Genomic DNA, 20,405 nt, shown 5'->3' on the forward strand with positions numbered 1-20,405 from the left:
CTCTTCGCCCTTTGTAACGGTTGAGCAGCCGTTGATGGATATTTAATTCTGAGCAAAGCCGCATTAAAATTGTACTGTACATTTCTCAATTTGGTTGGCCCTCTTAGGGAAAGTTCTCATGGCTGGCTGCAGAAAGTAGACATTAACGCTGATGATTTAACTCTGATAAGCGGTACTAAGGCAGCGTGCGCATTTTGGTGGCTAATGACATGAGGACTGCCCATCCCTGGTTTGCTTAGTGAGATACATAAACTTGGTTTCCTAATTTGTTTATTTTATTTACTTATTTGTTCAATTTCTCTGTGCCTGAGAGCAAACTGATAATGAATCCCACCTTCGTCCGGTCAGTGGGAAAGTCCTCTGCTCTCAAACTCAGGAACAGCTGGCATTGTCCCAGAAACGCGTCAAACATGGCCAGACTCCCATCATATTTATCTGGCATGGCTACTGGGCACTTCCTCCTTGGCTGGGTGGTGGTGATGTTTGCAGCTCTCTGCAGCTGTGTAATTTGGTCCGACAACATCGCGATCTGTTGGGCCATTTGCCTATTTTCAGCAATTAATTGCTCCATAATTAATCAAATGGAGGCTTGTCAGGCAGAAGTCAATCTGTTCTGCCCCCCCCCCTTCTCCGCTCGTTCAAAGACGACAGGCAGACAGATTTAAAAGGAAAAAACTTTATCAGCCTCGGCTCAGACTGGCTGCGAGCCCAAAATAAACATAGATAAAGTCTCTTTCAAACAAGGGTCACGCAGCTGAATGCAGAAACAAAACTCTGACAAAACAAATCACTTCTCCAAGTGTCTCCTTGAATCAGGGTTACAGAAAGCAAAGCACTTATCCAAGTGTCTCTCACAAACAAACCACGACCGATGAATGATGAACGTTGACTCCTGCAACCAGGGCGTGGCACCATCCGTCCTTGTATCACCAGAAGACGACACTAACGAGCCCCAGCTGCATTGTTAATCTTGCATCCCGACTCAACTCACAGCAAACTTCTGCTGAGTCACAACAGGTTGATAGATTAGTATAAGTTGCAGATGGCTGCAAATGGGCTGACATGCACACCTCCCAAATCCCAAGTGTAGGTTGCGCAGAAGAATGCACCGTGCATGCTGATCGGTTGATCCAACTTCCCTTCTGTTTGAGTGTCCCCTAACCAGAAAGTTAAATTTGCAGAAATATGAATGGAACAGCTATTTAATTGTCCTCCAATGGCAGACTGATGTTCCCTGATGTGCATTGCCAAGGAATTTCGCTTGACCCTTTTACTGTCACATACTCCAAAAGTGACTAGTTGAAAAAGAGCAGCAGAATCAGACAATGCTAAAATCTATCGCACGAAAGCTAGAAATAAGGCTGAATAAATCTTATTATATAAATTATGTCTCATGGCACCACTGGAGGAAATTTCCGATGGCCTATTTTCTTAGGCTGTTATTTCCCAACGTTCTGGATATTTAACATTAACAAAACGTACTAAAGAAGAAATTCTAATAACCATAATGATAGAGCTTTAGATTTTTTTGCATCCCGCTGTTATTGTAACAGGAAAACCACAACAGCTGGAAAAGTCATTGGATGGGGGAGGGGGTTGTTTTGTTTTGAGGGAGAATCAGACTGGCTTACATATTTCCATTCTCATATACAATAATGCAATAGTAGAGTTTGAAGGGACTTCAGAGGTCTTCTAGTCCAACCCCCTGCCTAGGCAGGAAACCCTATACCGTTTCAGACAAATGGCTATCCAACATCTTGTTAAAGGCTTCCAGTGTTGGGGCATTCACAACTTCTGGAGGCAACTTCTGTTCCACGGATTAATTGTTCTGACTGTCAGGAAATTTCTCCTTAGTTCTAAGTTGCTTCTCTCCTTGATTAGTTTCCACCCATTGCTTCTTGCTCTACCCTCAGGTGCCTTGGAGAATAGTTTGACTCCCTCTTCTTTGTGGCAACCCCTGAGAAATTGGAACACTGCTATCATGCCTCCCCTAGTCCTTGATATAGTAAATTAAAATAGTGATTGCAGATAAGAGTTCTAACCCATTTCTAAAAACATGTCAGGCAAAGCATTTGACAAAGTCGAAACTAGATCTAAGTTGATAATAGCAGTTAGCAATAGCAGTTAGACTTATATACCGCTTCATAGGGCTTTCAGCCCTCTCTAAGCAGTTTACAGAGTCAGCATATTGCCCCCAACAACAATCCGGGTCCTCATTTTACCCACCTCGGAAGGATGGAAGGCTGAGTCAACCCTGAGCCGGTGAGATTTGAACAGCCGAACTGCAGAACTGCAGTCAGCTGAAGTAGCCTGCAGTGCTGCATTTAACCACTGCGCCACCTCGGCTCTAAATAAATCAACTAAAGAGTAGTTCTCTCTCGTTTTCATGTCTACAACAGAAACTGAAAACTAGCCATTCACTAGTCCATCTGAAATTTCAATAATATTGTGTCAGGAAAATTGATTGATTGATTGATGGATTTAATAGATTTATAGGCCGCCCAATCCTGAAGGACTCCGGGCGACTTACAGAAAGTAAATATAAAAATAAAGAATTAAAAAGCATAGAAGACAGATTAAAACCTCATCATGCACCCAATCTGGTCGGGGCTGGGCCTCAGTCATGAGGTCAACAGCCCCAGGCCTGCCGGAATGGCCAGGTTTTAATAGCCTTTCAGAAGGCCATGAGAGTGGGGAGGGTCTGGATCTCTAGGGTCGGAGCGGCTACAGAGAAGGCCCTTCTCCAGGGAGCCGCCAGTCGACATTGTCTGGCTGACAGCACCCAAAGAAGACCCACCCTGTGCGATCATATCGGCCGTTGGGAAGTGTGCGGTAGTAGGCGGTCTCACAGGTATCCAGGTCCTAAGCCATGCAGGGCTTTAAAGGTAATAACCAGCACCTTGAATCACGTTTGGAGACCAATAGGAAGCCAGTGCAGCTCGCGGAGGATAGGTGTAACGTGGGTGTATCTTGGTGCACCCAGTATCGCTCGCGCGGCTGCGTTCTGAACTAATTGTAGTCAATGAAAGCCAATACACAATGTGTACGTTCCATTATCATTTTTGTCCTCTGACATTTCTTTTAAAAATCACAACCTGATTTTTTTCTTAATTAGATAGAAATAAAACTATCCCAATAGCAATTCAGTGTATCATTTCTGGGATATCACAATTTTCTAAGAGAGTATAACGTGGGGGATTTTTAAAGCATAGCACTACCAGATTGAAAGAGGGACGCAGTGGCTCAGGGACTAAGAAGCTGAGCTTGTCGATCAGAAAGCTTGGCAGTTCGAATCCCTAGCGCCGCATAACACATGACCACAGAGACGTCTTCGGACAGCGCTGGCTCTTCGGCTTTGAAACGGAGATGAGCACCGCCCCCTAGAGTCGGGAACGACTAGCACATGTGTGCGAGGGGAACCTTTAGCTTTAGCTTACCAGATTGAAGGATCTGCTAAACTGCTCTGTCAGATTCCTCCAGTCATTCTTTCTTTCAGGAGCATCTGCATTTGCTGTGACACAAATACTTCCAGTGGTTCCAATGGCTCATTCTAATTATCACACTGACCAAATACTGCTGCTTTTAAAAATTCAATATTAAATCAAAGGATGCATTCCACATCATAAGTAGTTTAGCTCTTATTGTTGTCGATCAGTCATTAAATCATATCCGATTCCATGGACCATAGCATCAGAAGCGGGTTCCTACCAGTTCGCACCTATTCGGTAGAACCGGTTCATCACATCTACCGAACCGGTTAGAAGAGGTTCCACCAGTGGACCCGGAAAGCAGGCCACACCTACAGAAGAGGTTCCAAAATTTGTTTGAAACCCACCACTGGTCCTTGGATATGATTATTCTACATTATCATGCTCCTATTTATAAAACTCAGTGCCTCTGTGAAAGGTAAGGATGACTACTGCGTTTGTGGTGCAATCAGAACATTGCGTGTGTTGAAGTTGTTTTGACGCAAACCAAAGATGCCTTTTAAAAAACAAGTTTACATCCTATTCTTATGCATGCCAGTGCTGTGTGAGAGGTAATTTAAGGTGGTTCTGACAAGTGTCGTCGGCATCTTCACATCCGGTCACATGGGCGGCAAGCCACTCCCATCCGGTCACATGGGTGGCAAGCCACTCCCACAAAGGAGGCCACACCCACAGAGTAGGTTCGAACAATTTTTGAAACCCACCACTGCATAGCATGCCAGGATCCCATATCGTCCACTGTTTCTTAGTTCTTGTACTGCTATACAACAATGTTAAGTCTCCAAAGCGTTAGTCACACTAGCCATGTATTTATTTTGGATTTAGCGCTTAAGAATATGTGTATGCACATTCCTTTCATTTTGCAAATACGGGATTGGTGCTTCCTACATTTTCTAGAATAACTAATCTAGATTGATTCTTATATTGGTGAAATAGAATGGATGGCTTTCAAGAGCCAAGGTGGCACAGTGGTTAAATGCAGCACTGCAGGCTACTGCTAGATCAGCAGGTCAGCGGTTCAAATCCCACCGGCTCAGGGTTGACTCAGCCTTCCATCCTTCCGAGGTGGGTAAAATGAGGACCCAGATTGTTGGGGGCAATATGCTGACTCTCTGTAAACCGCTTAGAGAGGGCTGAAAGCCCTATGAAGCGGTATATAAGTCTACTGCTATTGCTATTTGGATGCTCTATAATAAATTTCAATGCCAAAAAAAAATGGAATCAAAAGTTCTTTTGAATCTGAAAATGCTATAGCTAGGACAGAGCCCTTGTTAAGCAGTTGGATGCTTTTCTATCAATGCAACTAAACACCTGCCAATGTTGACTCTTACAGGAAAAACAGAGCATTTCAGTTGGCCACATTTCCTGTTACTTAAATATAAGGCCCACAAAGAGGAAAGCAAGACCTTAATCCTTTTTAGGCTGCAAGACCTTACTTGAGTTACCGAATAACAATTTTAACTCATAAGGGTGTATTTAGCTTGTTTACAACCAACTTGTATCCAAGTTTTTGAAATGATTCATGGTCATGAATGATTAGGGCATATATGAAAACATATCGCATTTCCCTTTATACAGCTAGGCAACCAAAAGAAGCAGGAAGAAAACAACAGTATAAAAGGAATATATATCTAGAGAACAAATTAGTGACCTCCACACTTTCTTTCTTTTTTCTTCTCTTTTTCTTTTTTCTTCTTTTAACATGTGTTTTACACATGTATGTGTAAAACACATACATGTTTGTTAAACATGTATGTTCGACACAGTGTAACCGTCCTGGCAATGTCTTTGCCACATATACTAAAATATAATGTTAAATATCATAACCACCATGCTTATGTACAATTCGTCTATTCTAGAGGTGGGTTCCTACCAGTTCGCACCTATTCGGTAGAACCGGTTCGTCAAATCTACCGAACCGGTTAGAAGAGGTTCCACCAGTGGACCCGGAAAGCAGGCCACACCTACAGAAGAGGTTCCAAAAATTTTTGAAACCCACCACTGCCCCCCCCACACACAAAGACAGACAGACTGACAGAGAGAGAGAGAGAGAGAGAGAGAGAGAGAGAGAGAAAGAAATAAAGAAAAAAAGAAAAAAAAGAAAGAAAAAGAGTGAGAGATGAAAGAAAAAAAGAAAAAAGGGACAGAGAAACAAAAGAAAGGAAGAGAGAGAGAGAGAGAGAGAGAGAGAGAGAGAGAGAGAGAGAGAGAACACATGGCCGGCAAGCCACTCCCACCAGGTCACATGGCTGGCAAGCCACTCCCACAAAGGAGGCCACACCCACAGAGTAGGTTCCAAAATTTTTTGAAACCCACCACTGGACTCTATTCAGTATTGACAAATATAAAGATAATGTATCAGACTTCTACCCATGTTACTTGGTTCTTGCCTTACACATTTTTCACTGTTATAATTTCATACATAATTCTAATCTCCATTCTATAAATCTTAGCCATTAGCCCCCCCTCCCCCCCCCATGACTTCCACACTTTCTGAAACCATTCTGGACACTCCTAGACGAGGTCCGCTAAGATTTCAGGATAAATAAAAGTCGATTTAAAATTAAAAAGCTAAAATCCTTAATTTGACAAATCACCCAAGATTTCATCACGCTTGCAATGCCAATGCATGTTAGAATGCCACTTTGTAAAGTTCCGGAAACAGAAGGATTGAAAACCCAAAGACACTGGCATGCATAAGAATATGATGTAAACTTGTTTTTTAAAGGGCATCTTTGGTTTGCGTTGAAACAACTTCAACACACGCAATGTTCTGATTGCACCACAAATGCAGTAGTCATCCTTACCTTTCACAGAGGCCCTGAGTTTTATAAATAGGAGCATGATAGTGTAGAATAATCATATCCAAGGACCAGGGGTGGGTTTCAAAAATTTTTGGAACCTCTTCTGTAGATGTGGCCTGCTTTCCAGGTCCACTGGTGGAACCTCTTCTAACCGGTTCAGTAGATTTGACGAACCGGTTCTACCGAACTGGTGTGAACCAGTAGGAACCCACCTCTGTGTCATCTGCAAATTTGATGACTTCCCCTTTTACTCATCATTTGTGAAGATATTGAAGAGCACTGGGCCTAAGATGGAAACTTGTGGTACCCCACTGCTTACTTCCCTCCATGTAAATGTAGTACCACTAAGGACTGTTTACTCATTCAATACGGTTTGTCAGTTAGTTACAAATCCATCTGGTGGTGATGCTGTCTATCCCACATTTTTCTAGCTTACCAAGAAGTAAGTTGTGGTCTACTTTGTCAAATGCCTTGCTGAAGTCTAAATATACTATGTCCATAGCCTTTTGTTGGTCTACTAATTTAGTTACTTCGCCAAAGAATGAAATAAGACAGTTTAATTTCATAGCTTCAGCCCAATTCCAGCAACAGCTGAATTATCAGCAGAATGATTCTGATCATAATTCACAGAGTTACCTAAACCAGTGTTTCTCAACCTTGGCAACTTGAAGATGTCCGGACTTCAACTCCCAGAATTCCCCAGCCAGCGAATGCTGGCTGGGGAATTCTGGGAGTTGAAGTCCGGACATCTTCAAGTTGCCAAGGTTGAGAAACACTGTCCTAACCACTGCTGGGGAATTCTGGGAGTTGAAGTCCGGACATCTTCAAGTTGCCAAGGTTGAGAAACACTGTCCTAACCACTGCTGGGGAATTCTGGGAGTTGAAGTCCGGACATCTTCAAGTTGCCAAGGTTGAGAAACACTGACCTAAACTGAACAGCCTTGAAATGAGAATAGATCATTTCTAAATATATTTTTAGTGATGGGCTTCTGAGGCTGCATAATTCAGGCTAACCTCTCAATCCAAAACACCCCGCACATATTAACTTTAAGTATTCTTGTAAATTCAATCGTTTTTCCACTTCTACCAATGCAGAGTATGATTTCGTAAAACTTTTAACATATAGGTTTAGGTTTATTAGATTTATATGCCGCCCTTCTCAGGGCAGCGTACAACATTAAAAGAAACACATAATACAAAAGTTAAAAAAAATTAAATAGAATATCCCAAACCCAATTAAAATTGACAATGACATTTTAAAAAAAAGAATTAAAATTAACAGTGATCAATAATTTGTTTTGTTTTGTTCAGGCCAGGCTGGCTTGCTGGAAAAGCCAACTTTTATAGCATGTTGTAAGCTGCAATAATGTTATCCTGTTTTCTCAACAAAAAATAAAAAATGCCATTGTTGCATTAAAATTTCAGAGCCAATCAATCCCGCAGCACGTATATCTATTTTGAATTTCTTTTGACTTCTTCAGAGTAAGCTAATTATTATTTATTTACGTCTTTAGGATTACAGGCAATTTCAATAAACAGTTGATAATCTCAAGGAGAGCCTTAAAGTACGATTTCTAAAATAGATAATGCAAGTTAAAATTCCTCACAGGAAGAAAAACTTTCGTTTGCAGGGTTTCCCCACATCCCAGATGCATCCTACAACCCTTGATTTTCAAACTGCATTTTAAAAAAATGTCTTCGCTTTGCAAATCTTATTTAAAAACCCCTGCAAAGTTTACTTTTTTTCTACGAAACACTCTGGATAGCAACAATTAAAAAAGAGAAGTTGAAAATCTTTGCTTCTGCTTCTCATCCAATATTTATCCAGAAAAGGAACTTTCTGCTTAAATTTGGCGGCAGAAGATCCAACAGAATAAAGACAGTTCATTTCTGCTAGATTTATTTAATTTCTTTTGAGAATTTCTTGCAGATAGACATTCAGGAGAGAGGCATCTTAAGAGAGTGGAAAATTGCTTCTCCCTACCCTAGCATTTTTATCTGCTGTTGTAATTTAAGGATTATGGTTTCCTCCGAAGTCTAAATTACAGGAAAGTTACAGCTTGCCCCAAGTTTTCTGATAATACATGAATAAGATCAGATACACTGGTGTTTTTTTTTTCCTGTCAGCAAACAAACTGCTCCTTTCTGTAATATTGAATGCTTCTAGTGTACTTTTTAAAAAATAGAATCCTCATCATTGTGATGGGACACGTATCTGCGTGTCCCGCCCTCTCTTGTCAATCAGGCAGGGTGTTGTTTGATTGGTCCGTTCGCGTGTTGTTTAGACGGGAGATTTGGAAGGTTCCTATTGGTTAGTGCGCTGACCGCTTGGGGTATAAAAGGGTTGTCAGAGCATTTGTTCGTGTTACTGTCTAGTTACTGTTCAGTGGTGGGTTTCAAAAATTGTTCGAACCTACTCTGTGGGTGTGGCCTCCTTTGTGGGAGCGGCTTGCCGCCCATGTGACCGGATGGGAGTGGCTTGCCGCCCATGTGACCGGATATGAAGATGCCGACGACACTTATCAGAACCCCCTTAAATTACCTCACACACAGCACTGGCATGCATAAGAATATGACGTAAACTTGTTTTTTAAAAGGCATCTTTGGTTTGCGTTAAAACAACTTCAACACACGCAATGTTCTGATTGCACCACAAACGCAGTAGTCATCCTTGCCTTTCACAGAGGCACTGAGTTTTACAAATAGGAGCATGACAGTGTAGAATAATCATCTCCAAGGACCAGTGGTGGGTTTCAAAAAATTTTGGACCCTCTTCTGTAGGTGTGGCCTGCTTTCCGGGTCCACTGGTGGAACCTCTTCTAACCGGTTCGGTAGATTTGAGGAACCGGTTCTACCGAATAGGTGCGAACTGGTAGGAACCCACCTCTGTTACTGTTCTAATAAAGCTGTTGTGTTAGCACTGAGCCTCGTCATTACCTCAGGAGCCCGAGTTCAAAATAGAGACCAAGCCAGCCTTTGTGTTTCACACAGATACACATTACTGTGTACAATCAGAAATCCCAGATTTCAATCAGAGCAGAGACAGGTACAGATAGGTACAATCCTGAAACAGAGTTGATTTTTCTGTTCAGGAGAGGAAGACATCTCAAATATTTTTAAAAACAAAATAAAGCTGTTAAGGACAACACATTGTGATTTATCTAAATCCCCTGTAGAATCCCTGTTGATTAAATGAAAACCAATCACTTCTGCAACGCAGGTCTTTGAATAGTTTCAGCAGCGGACCCAAATGTGCTTTTTTTCAGGAGGCAACTGGACTTTCTTGTTCTTTTTTCTTTGAAGACGTTTCGCTTTTCATCCAAGAAGCTTCTTCAGCTCCGACAGGATAGTGGGGAATGGAAGGAGCTCCTGTAGAGCTGAAGAGCCTTCTTGGATGAGAAGCGAAACTTCTTCAAAGAAAAAACAAGAAAGTCCAGTTGCCTCCTGAAAAAGCACCTTTGGGACAACCAGGACTGGGAATCTCTACAGACTTTCAGCAAGAGAGTGAAACTCATTGCTGTCCAGAAAAATCAACCTAGACCTTTGTGATGTGATCTGTCATGATGTGATCTGTCCCGTGACCCGTCAAAACCGTGTTCCACAAAAGCGCGGTCGATGAAATCGCGTATGTGACGTCATCACAACGCGACAAAAAAGATCGAAAAATTGAAATAAAAATTAAATTACAGCAAGCCGATTCACATAAAGGTAAGGGTTAGGTTAAGGGTTAGGGTTAGGTTTAGAGCGTTAGCGTTACGTTTAGCGTTAGGTTAAGGGTTAGCGTTAGGTTTTTCGTTAGGTTAAGGGTTAGGTTTAGGGTTAGGTTTAGGGTTAGGTTAAGGGTTAGGTTTAGGGTTAGGTTTGGGGGGGTTAGGGTAAGGTTTTCGCTTTATTTTTACATTTTTCGATCTTTTTCGTCGCGCTGTGATGACGTCACATACGCGCTTTCGTCGACCGCGATTTTGTCGTCCGCGGTTTTGTGGTGGAACCACCTGTCCAGTTTGGGTTTACGATTCTGTACAAAAACAGGCAGTGTGGTCCAGTGGTGGGTTCTGGATCCCATTGTAACTGGTACGGTTGCAATGGGGCCTGGCGTGCACCACACGAATGCGGGCAGTACGCGCGCAGGCGTACTTACCTCTTGCGACCCCTCCGCGACGCTCCAGCTGCTCGGCGGAGCGTCACGCCGGCGCCGTGCACTCCGTGTATGTGGGTGGAAGCGCCAAACCGCTCAAATACAGATAAGCAGCTCGGGTGGGCGGGTGGGACCTCTGGAGTCCAGTGCTCTGGGCAGACACCGACCGGTATGCCCATATCGGGGTGTACCACCTGCAACCCACCACTTATGTGGTCTGTAAAACAATCCAGTTTAACGTGCTGTGCAAAGCTGTCAGTTATAGGTTAATGATGGTTAAACAATGGCTTAGCTCCATGTGTGAACCCAACATAACAGGATTTCAAACATCAACTGCTCAGACATGACTTTTGACACTGCCCATGTATGTATCCCTCACTTTCCTTTCAAGTAAATAGAAGCAGCACATGGTAAGGAAAGACTGACTAAAGAAGAAATGAGCTTAAATATTTTATTTAAATGTTTATATTTAATATAGGAAAGCTGAATTGGAGGGGGGAAGAGGGGGGACCTGAAAGGTGCCAAAATGTAAGAATCAGTCTGGTATTAGACAGATGTGGGGTAAAAACTATATTTCCTCCAGTATGTAATAATGGGACAGGTCTACCATTTTTATTGTTCTGGTTCTGTAAATATTTGAGGACTTCATATTATACATTATTCTTCAGTATCATATGTACTGATCTCTGAAATTCAGCATACCGAGACAAACTCAGCTCCCAATCAAAGCTGAAAAGGCACAATGTGTTACATACATTAGAAGGCAAAAAAAATGTGATCAACATCTATTCCACTGCAGAGCTTTGCTTCCTAAAAGCTAGAATGAATTAAGACAACTGATTGAAAATGTTTTTCTTTCCCTCAGGAGTGCTCTGCATGGATTTTTACTATTGGAATCATACAACAAGAGAGCCAACAGGTGTATTAAGAGATAATTTACCAAACTTGGTGTCCTGGGGGCGGTGCTCATCTTTGTTTCAAAGCCGAAGAGCCAGCGCTGTCCGAAGACGTCTCCGTGGTCATGTGGCCAGCATGACTAAACACCAGATGCGCACGGAACGCTGTTCCCTTCCCACCAAAGGTGGTCCCTATTTTTCTACTTGCATTTTTCCATGCTTTCGAACTGCTAGGTTGGCAGAAGCTGGGACAAGTAACGGGAGCTCACTCTGTTACGCAGCGCTAGGGGTTCGAACCGCCAAACTGCCGACCTTTCAGATCGACAAATAAGTAAATGGATTTACTTAGAATGAAGTGGTGCTAATTTCAGGTCCTATTCTAAGCACCCCTTTAAAAGCAAGCGCAAATCGTGTGTGTGTTTGATTTCTGTGCATACAGTAGATTATAAAGATTGGCACCTTCTCCAGATTTCAGATAAGCCTCTTCACCATCTTGAGTCCACAGACAACAGAACTCTGCTGTTGATGGCCAAAATACTTTACGTTTCTTTCACACCATGTTCAGCTTTGTTCCTTGCCAAAATCATACAGTAACACATCCCTTTGCTTACAGGCAAGATAACCTGGAACTCATCTGAACAGTGCTAGAGACATTTTAAAGAAATGGGTCACATTATTCTGGTGACAGTTTAGTAGTCCAAGAGGTCAGAATAAGGGCTCCCCATTATTTTCTTAGTCACAACATATGTGACTAAGCCTTTCATGGTATTGGACCTGGGTACTTGAGAGACCGCCTGCTGCCAATTACCTCCCAAAGACCCATTAGATCACACAGGGTTGGCCTCCTCCGGGTTCTGTCTACCAGTCAATGCCATCTGGCTACTACCCAGGGGAGGGCCTTCTCTGTGGCAGCTCCGGCCTTTTGGAACGAACTCCCCGCCGAGATTCGGACCCTCACCTCTCTCCACGCCTTCCAAAAAGCCGTTAAAACCTGGCTGTGCCGGCAGGCCTGGGGTTGATGAGTTCCCTTCGCTTCTCGACCTGTGTGTCTGTTGGTTATTTTAAATGCTTGTATTTGTAGTTCTTGTGTTTCCCTTCCCCACTTGGGTTTGTGAGCCGCCCTGAGTCCCGCTGGGAATAGGGCGGCATATAAATAAAACAAAACCTAAACCTATATGAAGCCTAGATGTAAAGTGAAAAATATATTTAAGTGTTCTTTGCATTGTGGGGCATGGATCTATGCAAAGCATGAATAACTCCACAAATGCCTTCACTAGTATTTTGTCCTCTTCAATGACTATTGACTGAATTGGCATGCTTTGATCACAAATTGTTGGAACACCCAGTGACTCAGGAAGAGGACTCAAATGGGGATTAGCCTTGAATCACTGAGCAGCCACAAGAGAGCCAGGACTGACACCCCCCCCCCCAAAGCTCCATGGGACATTATCCATCCGTTCCCAAGGAAAGGCCAGCAGCCTTGGGAGATTCCTGTATTATAGGCAGAATGCAATGAAATTGTCAGCGTAAACTGTGGATCTGGCTGCTTGCTCCTGAAAAGAAATCTATCCCTATATTACAGATTCTATTCAGAACAAGTTACATACGAGGAAAAACTAAATGTAAATTTAAATTTATTTATTACCGCCCTGAGGACAGATAGAAATAAGGTATTGAATAGAAGTACTACATTCCTCTATACAGTATGTACGTTATACAGTATGTGTATAAATACTTGTACATATGTATAAAAAGGGGAAAAAAAACTATTCTCACTATGACTTCATTGTATTTCTTATGAACTGACTGAGGTTCAGCTACATCGGCCAATTAGTTGCTGTAAACATCTATTTTCGTACACTGTAAGCCAAACTCAGCCAGAGTACAAGTATCATTGTCCATTAATTTAGCAATAGCAATAGCAGTTAGACTTATATACCGCTTCCTAGGGCTTTCAGCCCTCTCTAAGCGGTTTACAGAGTCAGCATATTGCCCCCAACAACAATCTGGGTCCTCATTTCACCCACCTCGGAAGGATGGAAGGCTGAGTCAACCCTGAGCCGGTGAGATTTGAACAGCCGAACTGTTGAACTGCAGCCAGCTGAAGTAGCCTGCAGTGCTGCCTTTAACCACTGCGCCACCTCGGCTCTTGGTTTAATAATGGCTAGCAAGTAGAAAGACACAATTTAGAAAAATTAAGCAGTTTTGAGCTGGGAGAAAGGTGGGATAATACTACTATTTAAATCCAATGAATATAAAGAGATGACTTGGGAATGGATTTAATTCAATGGGGCCTAAAGTTAACGATTTAAATAGCTGTAAAATTACCCCTAAGATGGACTGGTTATCACATTTAATCTATTAAATGTGATTTGTGCAAGAGTTTATCTTTCTCCTGTCCTGATCGCTTTCCCTACACATTTGTATCATTATCCCACCAACTTATTGTGCCGAATAGGTACACTCCCCTATAATGACTCGTCCAAAGCAGTGTGTATATATATATATAATCATATCTGTGCAAAATAAGTTATTCAAATCTCCCCTTTTTACATAATTGATATAAGTGGCATAATTTATATAATAGAGGTATGCAAAAAAAGATGAGAAATCTTATTGTACTTAACTGTCTTCCAGAGTCTTCAGCAAGGTATTTCTATTATGGTGAATACAGTAGCTCAGGGGTGAATTGTTGGGTTCTTGGAAGCTTCTGAACTTGGTGCTTTTTTTTCAGACATTACATTACTAGGCTGTTCTAACCCCCCTCGTTCCACACCCAAGCACACTCCGAGCCAAAGATAAGTTATGGCATTTAATTAACAGACAGACAGGTCCTTGGCAGCAAACCGGCACAGACAAGCTTGGGCAGCAATAAACACAGATAAGGCTTGGCAGCAATCCAGCCTGCCAAGCTTCTAACAATGTTCTCTGACATTCGATCCTGTGTTGACTTCTGCAAAGAGGGGCGTGTGCACAAGTAGCTTTTTATAGTCTGAAGAGGAGCCTAATGACCATCAGCTGAGTGCAATCACCTCCTGTAATTGCGTAATTGTTCCTGACGCCTATTAGCTCTTTGATGGCGTGCATCCAGGAACAACTCACTACTGGTGTCCGGCTCACTCTCCCTTGTCTCCTCCCCACTGGGCCAAGGCTCAGGCGCCTCCTGGTGGCCAACCAGCCTCTCTGCGCCATGCTCAGAGTCGGAACCCTGTCCAGGGTCCTCCACATCCTCCAGAGCCGACTCATAGGGCCCCTCGCTGTCGGAGTCTGGTGGCAGCTCCAATGGCTCCTGCTGGGCCACAACCCTAGGCTATGGAACATCTTTAGTGCCTCATCAGATGTCCCTACCCTGGTCATAAAACATCTGCAAAAAAAGCCAACTCAGATAACACCAATAACTGAGCAAACTCAGATAACACCAATTATTTAGGAGCCTAAATAATATTCTAAGGAGACATTTCCTGACAGTTAGAACAATTAATCAGTGGAACGTGCCTCCAGAAATTGTGGGTGCTCCCAACACTGAAGGTTTTCAAGAAGAGATTGGACAACCATTTGTTTGAAATGGTTTGAGGTTTCTTGCTTCAGCAGAAGATTGGACAGGGGTCTCCAACCTTGGCAACTTTTAAGACTTGTGGACTTCAACTCCCAGAATTCCTCAGCCAGCTTGCTGAGGAATTCTGGGAGTTGAAGTCCACAAGTCTTAAAGTTGCCAAGGTTGGAGACCCCTGGTCTAGAAGACCTCCAACATCCCTTCCAACTCTGCTATTCTATTATTCTTAGGATGTTCTTAGCATTTTAGCCTTGCAATTTGCATCATTTCTTTTCTGCATTAAATAATTGATTCCCTCCCCCTTTTTTAAATCTCGCTCCAAATCCTTGAATAGTTTTAAGCGAGGCTCACTATCACTATCGTTCACAAGGCTGACCACACTGTTTATCCACAAGTTAATTAATTGTGAAAAATGAAATGATGTAACATTTTATTTTGCCTGCTCCCCTATGTGTTTTCAGTGCAGTCCCTGGTTAATCACCCCCCCAAACCAGATGTAATAGCCATGATCCGAGATGGCGCAGTGGTTAGAGTGCTGTACTGCAGCCACTTCAGCTGACTGTTATCTGCAGTTCGGTGGTTCAAATCTCACCGGCTCAAAGGTTGACTCAGCCTTCCATCCTTCCGAGGTGGGTGAAATGAGGACCCGGATTGTTGTTGGGGGCAATATGCTGACTCTGTAAACCGCTTAGAGAGGGCTGAAAGCCCTATGAAGCGGTATATAAGTCTAACTGCTATTGCTATGATATTGATCTCTTTGGTACTCTTAAGAATACATAACTTACCTCCAAGACTGGTCAAATTTAAAGGACTGTTCTAATTAGGTTTTTTCAAATAATGAATTTACACTGAATTTACAATATAGGTAGCCCTCAAACTACAACAGTTCATTTAATGACTGTTTGAAGTTCTTACGGCACTGAAAAAAGTGACTTATGACCCCTTTTCACACTTATGACCTTTGCAGCATCCCCATGGTCGTGAGATCAAAATTCAAACGCTTGGCAACTGACTCGCATTTTTGACAGTTGCAGTTTCTGGGATCACGCGATCCCCTTTTGTGATCTTCTGAACAAACAAAGACAGTGGGGAAGCCAGATTCACTTAACGGCCACGTTACTAACTTAACAACTGCAGTGACTCAGGTAACAGCTGTAGAAATAAAGGCCATAACATTGAGCAGAACTGACTTAACTGTCCCATTTAGCCACAGAAATTCTGGACTCAACTGTAGTCATATGAGCCGAGGTGGCGCAGTGGTTAGGGTGCAGTACTGCAGGCCACTTCAGCTGACTGTTATCTGCAGTTCAGCGGTTCTAATCTCACCGGCTCAAGGTTGACTCAGCCTTCCATCCTTCCGAGGTGGGTGAATTGAGGACCCAGACTGTGGGGGCAATTGCTGACTCTGTAAACCGCTTAGAGAGGGCTGAAAGCCGTATGAAGCGGTATATAAGTCTAACTGCTATTGCTATTGCTATAAGTCAAGGATTACCTGTAATTCTAAAATTTAAGAATAAAAGGAGTGTTATTTTCACATATGCATCTCCATATATACAAAGATTTCTTTCAGTAACTAGGCAGGGAACCAACACAAACTTCTGTCTGTTGTTTGCTAACAGCTATTTCATGAAAAATTTGCCAAAGGAGATTTTCCAGACTCAGTTAATAATCTTAGAAAAATAGTTTAGAATCCCTATCTAGAATTAATTGGGCAATAAGAGTTTCAAATGCTTTTTTAAAAAAAAATAGTTTAGCATGCTCTGCTGGAATTGTAGCAGAATTTATTGGGTGGAGGTTATGCCTCTAAGTTCTTAATGGACCTGATATAATTTATGAGAATGTCAGTTCTTTCGAACGATCTGAGGTTCGGCAAATCTCTCAGTGGGATTCGTTCAGTTCACCTGCCTTTTAGTAACAGAGACTCCAACTCTGACATTATGTTACAGAATAATATATAGGAATATGCACCATCCTTATTCGAACTCCTGGACTTAGAGATATAAAGCTGTATCTTATCTTATTAGATTCATCTAACTCAATAATCACTAGAAGAGACTCCATGTTTCTACTCTGGGGGTTTACTTACTTACAAAGCTGGTTGCGTAAAAAGTATAGTGACACACAAATTCAATTGTATAAGGCACAGTGACTACAAGTTCAATTCCCAATAGAACAATCTGAATCACATAAAATCTAATACTAAGTATAATGATTGCATGTACTTGCTCATCTCAATAAAGTCACGGCATACAAATCAAGACGAAATGGTGTTTCTGCTACTCCTGTTTTCTTCTTCTTCTAAAGTTATCCGTTTTCTCAAACTCTTTGATTAATTAAGGAGCATATCTGAGGATTTTGGCGATATCCCTGCATTCAGAGCCACTTAAGGTCTTTCTCTCTCTTTTTGCTTCTCCCAATGTGCTTATGTTTACGTTAAGAGCCTGTGCGATACTTTTTTTTCAAATGTTATCAACCTAAGTAGCAGATTCATCTTAGGTCAATAATCAACAAAAGAGTCCTTTAGATTAGGCCTCCTCCGAATTCCATCCGCCGGCCAGTGCTGACTGGCGACTACCCGGAGGAGGGCCTTCTCTGTGGCTGCTCCGACCCTCTGGAACGAGCTCCCCGTGGAGATTCGAACCCTCACCACCCTCCAGGCCTTCCGCAAAGCCCTTAAAACCTGGCTGTTCCGACAGGCCTGGGGCTAAAGAGCTGTTGCCCCCGTCTCGAATGGTATGACTGTTGTGTGTTTTAAATTATGCATTGTTATGTTTCGTTTTTTAATTTTTTGTCTGTATCCCCCTTCCCTGGTTTGAGTTGTGAGCCGCCCTGAGTCCCCTTCGGGGGAAAAGGGCAGCATATAAATATAATAAACAAACAAACAAACAATTTGAAATCTAGACAAACTGTTTCTAAAATCACCTTTGAAAAGTTTGGGGACTTTTTTATATGACTGACTAACACCCCTTTCTTCTCTCAGGAAAGCACAAGCAAATTGTTCATCCCAGCTGAAGAAGCTTCTTGGATGAGAAGAGCCGAGGTGGCCCAGTGGTTAAATGCAGCACTGCAGGCTACTTCAGCTGACTGCAGTTCTGCAATTCGGCTGTTCAAATCTCACCGGCTCAGGGTTGACTCAGCCTTCCATCCTTCTGAGGTGGGTGAAATGAGGACCCGGATTGTTGTTGGGGGCGATATGCTGACTCTGTAAACCGCTTAGAGAGGGCTGAAAGCCCTATGAAGCGGTATATAAGTCTAACTGCTATTGCTTCAAACTAGAAAATCCAGTTGCCTCTTGAAAAAAAATAAAAGCACTTTTGGGGACAATCATGGCCTGGATATGAAGCAATTTCTTCCTTCATGGGGAGAATACGACAAATGAGAGCTACATTTCCCCCATAACAAGCACAATTCCCATTCTCCTGTTTTTCCTCCCAGCTGTTACATCCCCTAAATATTATCCCCCAATTTAGCAGCTTCCAGTCAAAAGAGCAGCCCTCTTCCCACTTAACTGTACTTTCTATTGTTCTGTCCGAGCAAATCTTTCAAATGCAACGTGTGAACCATTCGTTGACTACCAGTACAGAACTCCCTAACGCTTTTAGCAGTTGGATAGGACTGCGCTACACGTGGCTCGCCCCCGTTGGGCAGCCAGCGCTCAACCCTTCCGTCACATGGAGCAAAAACCCCACCAAGTTCAAAGAGAAATTACCCGCACGTTTACGCGCCTCGGCCGCCACGTAGGCTGTACACGGGTTTCAGTTGTATGGGAAAACGAGGGCCGACAGCTGTTCGTTTGAATGGCAAGGGAGGTGTGACAAGTTGATCTCCACCGGAGCGGGGAAACGCGCGTCCTTCTCGGCGCGCAGCATTGAAAGCGCTTGGCAAGTTTGCGCGTTTGCAGGCGACGCAAACCCAGGCGCGCAAGGCCCGCGGTTCCCAAACCCGGTTCGCAAACTTCTCCCCTCCTTGGTAGCCAAAACAGTCCCGTTCCCCACCCGCCAAGAGCGCGCTGGCCCCTTTTCCCCACCGCTTGCCCAAGCCCCTTCTCTCTCTCTCTCTCCATCGACTTTGGCACCGGACTCGCGGCGCGTAAAGACGCACCGAGGGAAGAGACGCCCCAGCGTCCTACCTCGGATGTAGGTGCACTTGCTGTCGTCCAGCAAACTGGAGCTCGATCCGCCCATCCTGCCGGCTGCAGGGAAGGAACTGATGCGCGGCTGAGCGAAGGGAGCTGGAAGCCGGATGGGTTGCAAGCCAAGCTCTCCTCTCCTCTCCGCGCTCTCCGCTCTCGCCCTCGGGCGCTCCTCTCCGTCACCCGCCCTGCAGCCCAAGTGCAAAACTTCCTCCAGCCCCAGGCACCGCCCGATCAGGCGCCTCCTTCCCCGCTCCTCCTGGCAGAGGGTCAGGCCGCCGAAAGCGCCTCGCTCCGAGCAAGCAAAGAGCAGAAACCGGCTTCCTTCTGGGTCCCTAACTCCAGCTCCCTCTTCCCGGCCTTTTTCTGCAAACGGCTGAACCAAATTCAGGGTCCTCTTGAGGGATGCCGAAGGGGAGGCAAGAGGTCTTGGGTTCCTCCCATCGCCAGCCAGCGAGAGATAAATAGAAGAGACTTGTCTTCACTGCACCTTCAAATAGCAATAGCAATAGCAGTTAGACTTATATACCGCTTCATATGGCTTTCAGCCCTCTCTAAGCGGTTTACAGACTCAGCATATCACCCCCACAGTCTGGGTCCTCATTTCACCCACCTCGGAAGAGATGGAAGGCTGAGTCAACCTTTGAGCCAGTGAGATTTGAACCGCAGAACTGCAGATAACAATAGCAATAGCAGTTAGACTTATATCCCGCTTCATAGGGCTTTCAGCCCTCTCTAAGCGGTTTACAGAGTCAGCATATTGCCCCCAACAACAATCCGGGTCCTCATTTCACCCACCTCGGAAGGATGGAAGGCTGAGTCAACCCTGAGCTGGTGAGATTTGAACAGCCGAGCTGCGGAACTGCAGTCAGCTGAAGTAGCCTGCAGTGCTGCATTTAACCACTGTGCCACCTGCGTCTGGTGTTGGAGCATCGAGGGCATCACCTGAGGTCTCCGCAGGAACACCAACTCTTTCAAACCTCACATCTAACTTGCAGGAGAAAGATATTTCTCTCTCTGTGGCTTTTCTGCCTAAAGCAGGGGTAGTCAATCTTTTCATACCTATCGCCCACTTTTGTATCTCTGTTAGTAGTAAGAGCCGAGGTGGCGCAGTGGTTAAATGCAGCACTGCAGGCTACTTCAGCTGACTGAAGTTCTGCAGTTTGGCTGTTCAAATCTAACGTGGCAGACAAGAGGAGAGTTGAAATCCTCTGTGACACAGCTGGAAAAGTTATGTGGGACCTGGGTCGGATGGAGGAATTCAAAATTATTTGTAAGTAATTGTAATTTGTATTATTATAAGTAATTTGTGTGCGTTTGTGTGTGTTTGTGTGTGTGTTTCACCTGCCTCTGCTGGCGCGCAGGCTGGCACTCTATTTATTTTTTATTTTTTAAAG

The 20,405-nt window shown here is 43.7% G+C and overlaps 1 protein-coding gene across 1 annotated transcript in view; it reads right to left on the reverse strand.

Moving 5' to 3' along the window:
• NIBAN1 (niban apoptosis regulator 1) overlaps nucleotides 1-19,197 on the reverse strand; it is a 63,064-nt gene extending 43,867 nt beyond the window's left edge. Inside the window, exon 1 of the mRNA XM_087726163.1 lies at nucleotides 19,006-19,197. Coding sequence (XP_087582289.1) covers nucleotides 19,006-19,060 — 55 coding nt within the window. The 5' untranslated portion in view covers nucleotides 19,061-19,197. The remainder of the gene's footprint in view (nucleotides 1-19,005) is intronic.
• Between the last annotated feature and the right edge of the window lie 1,208 nt (nucleotides 19,198-20,405).

The sequence above is a fragment of the Thamnophis sirtalis genome, unplaced genomic scaffold (assembly GCF_051295495.1).
Source record: "Thamnophis sirtalis isolate CommonGarterSnake01/CBP01778 unplaced genomic scaffold, rThaSir2_p1.2 scaffold_12, whole genome shotgun sequence".
Taxonomy (NCBI): domain Eukaryota; kingdom Metazoa; phylum Chordata; class Lepidosauria; order Squamata; family Natricidae; genus Thamnophis; species Thamnophis sirtalis.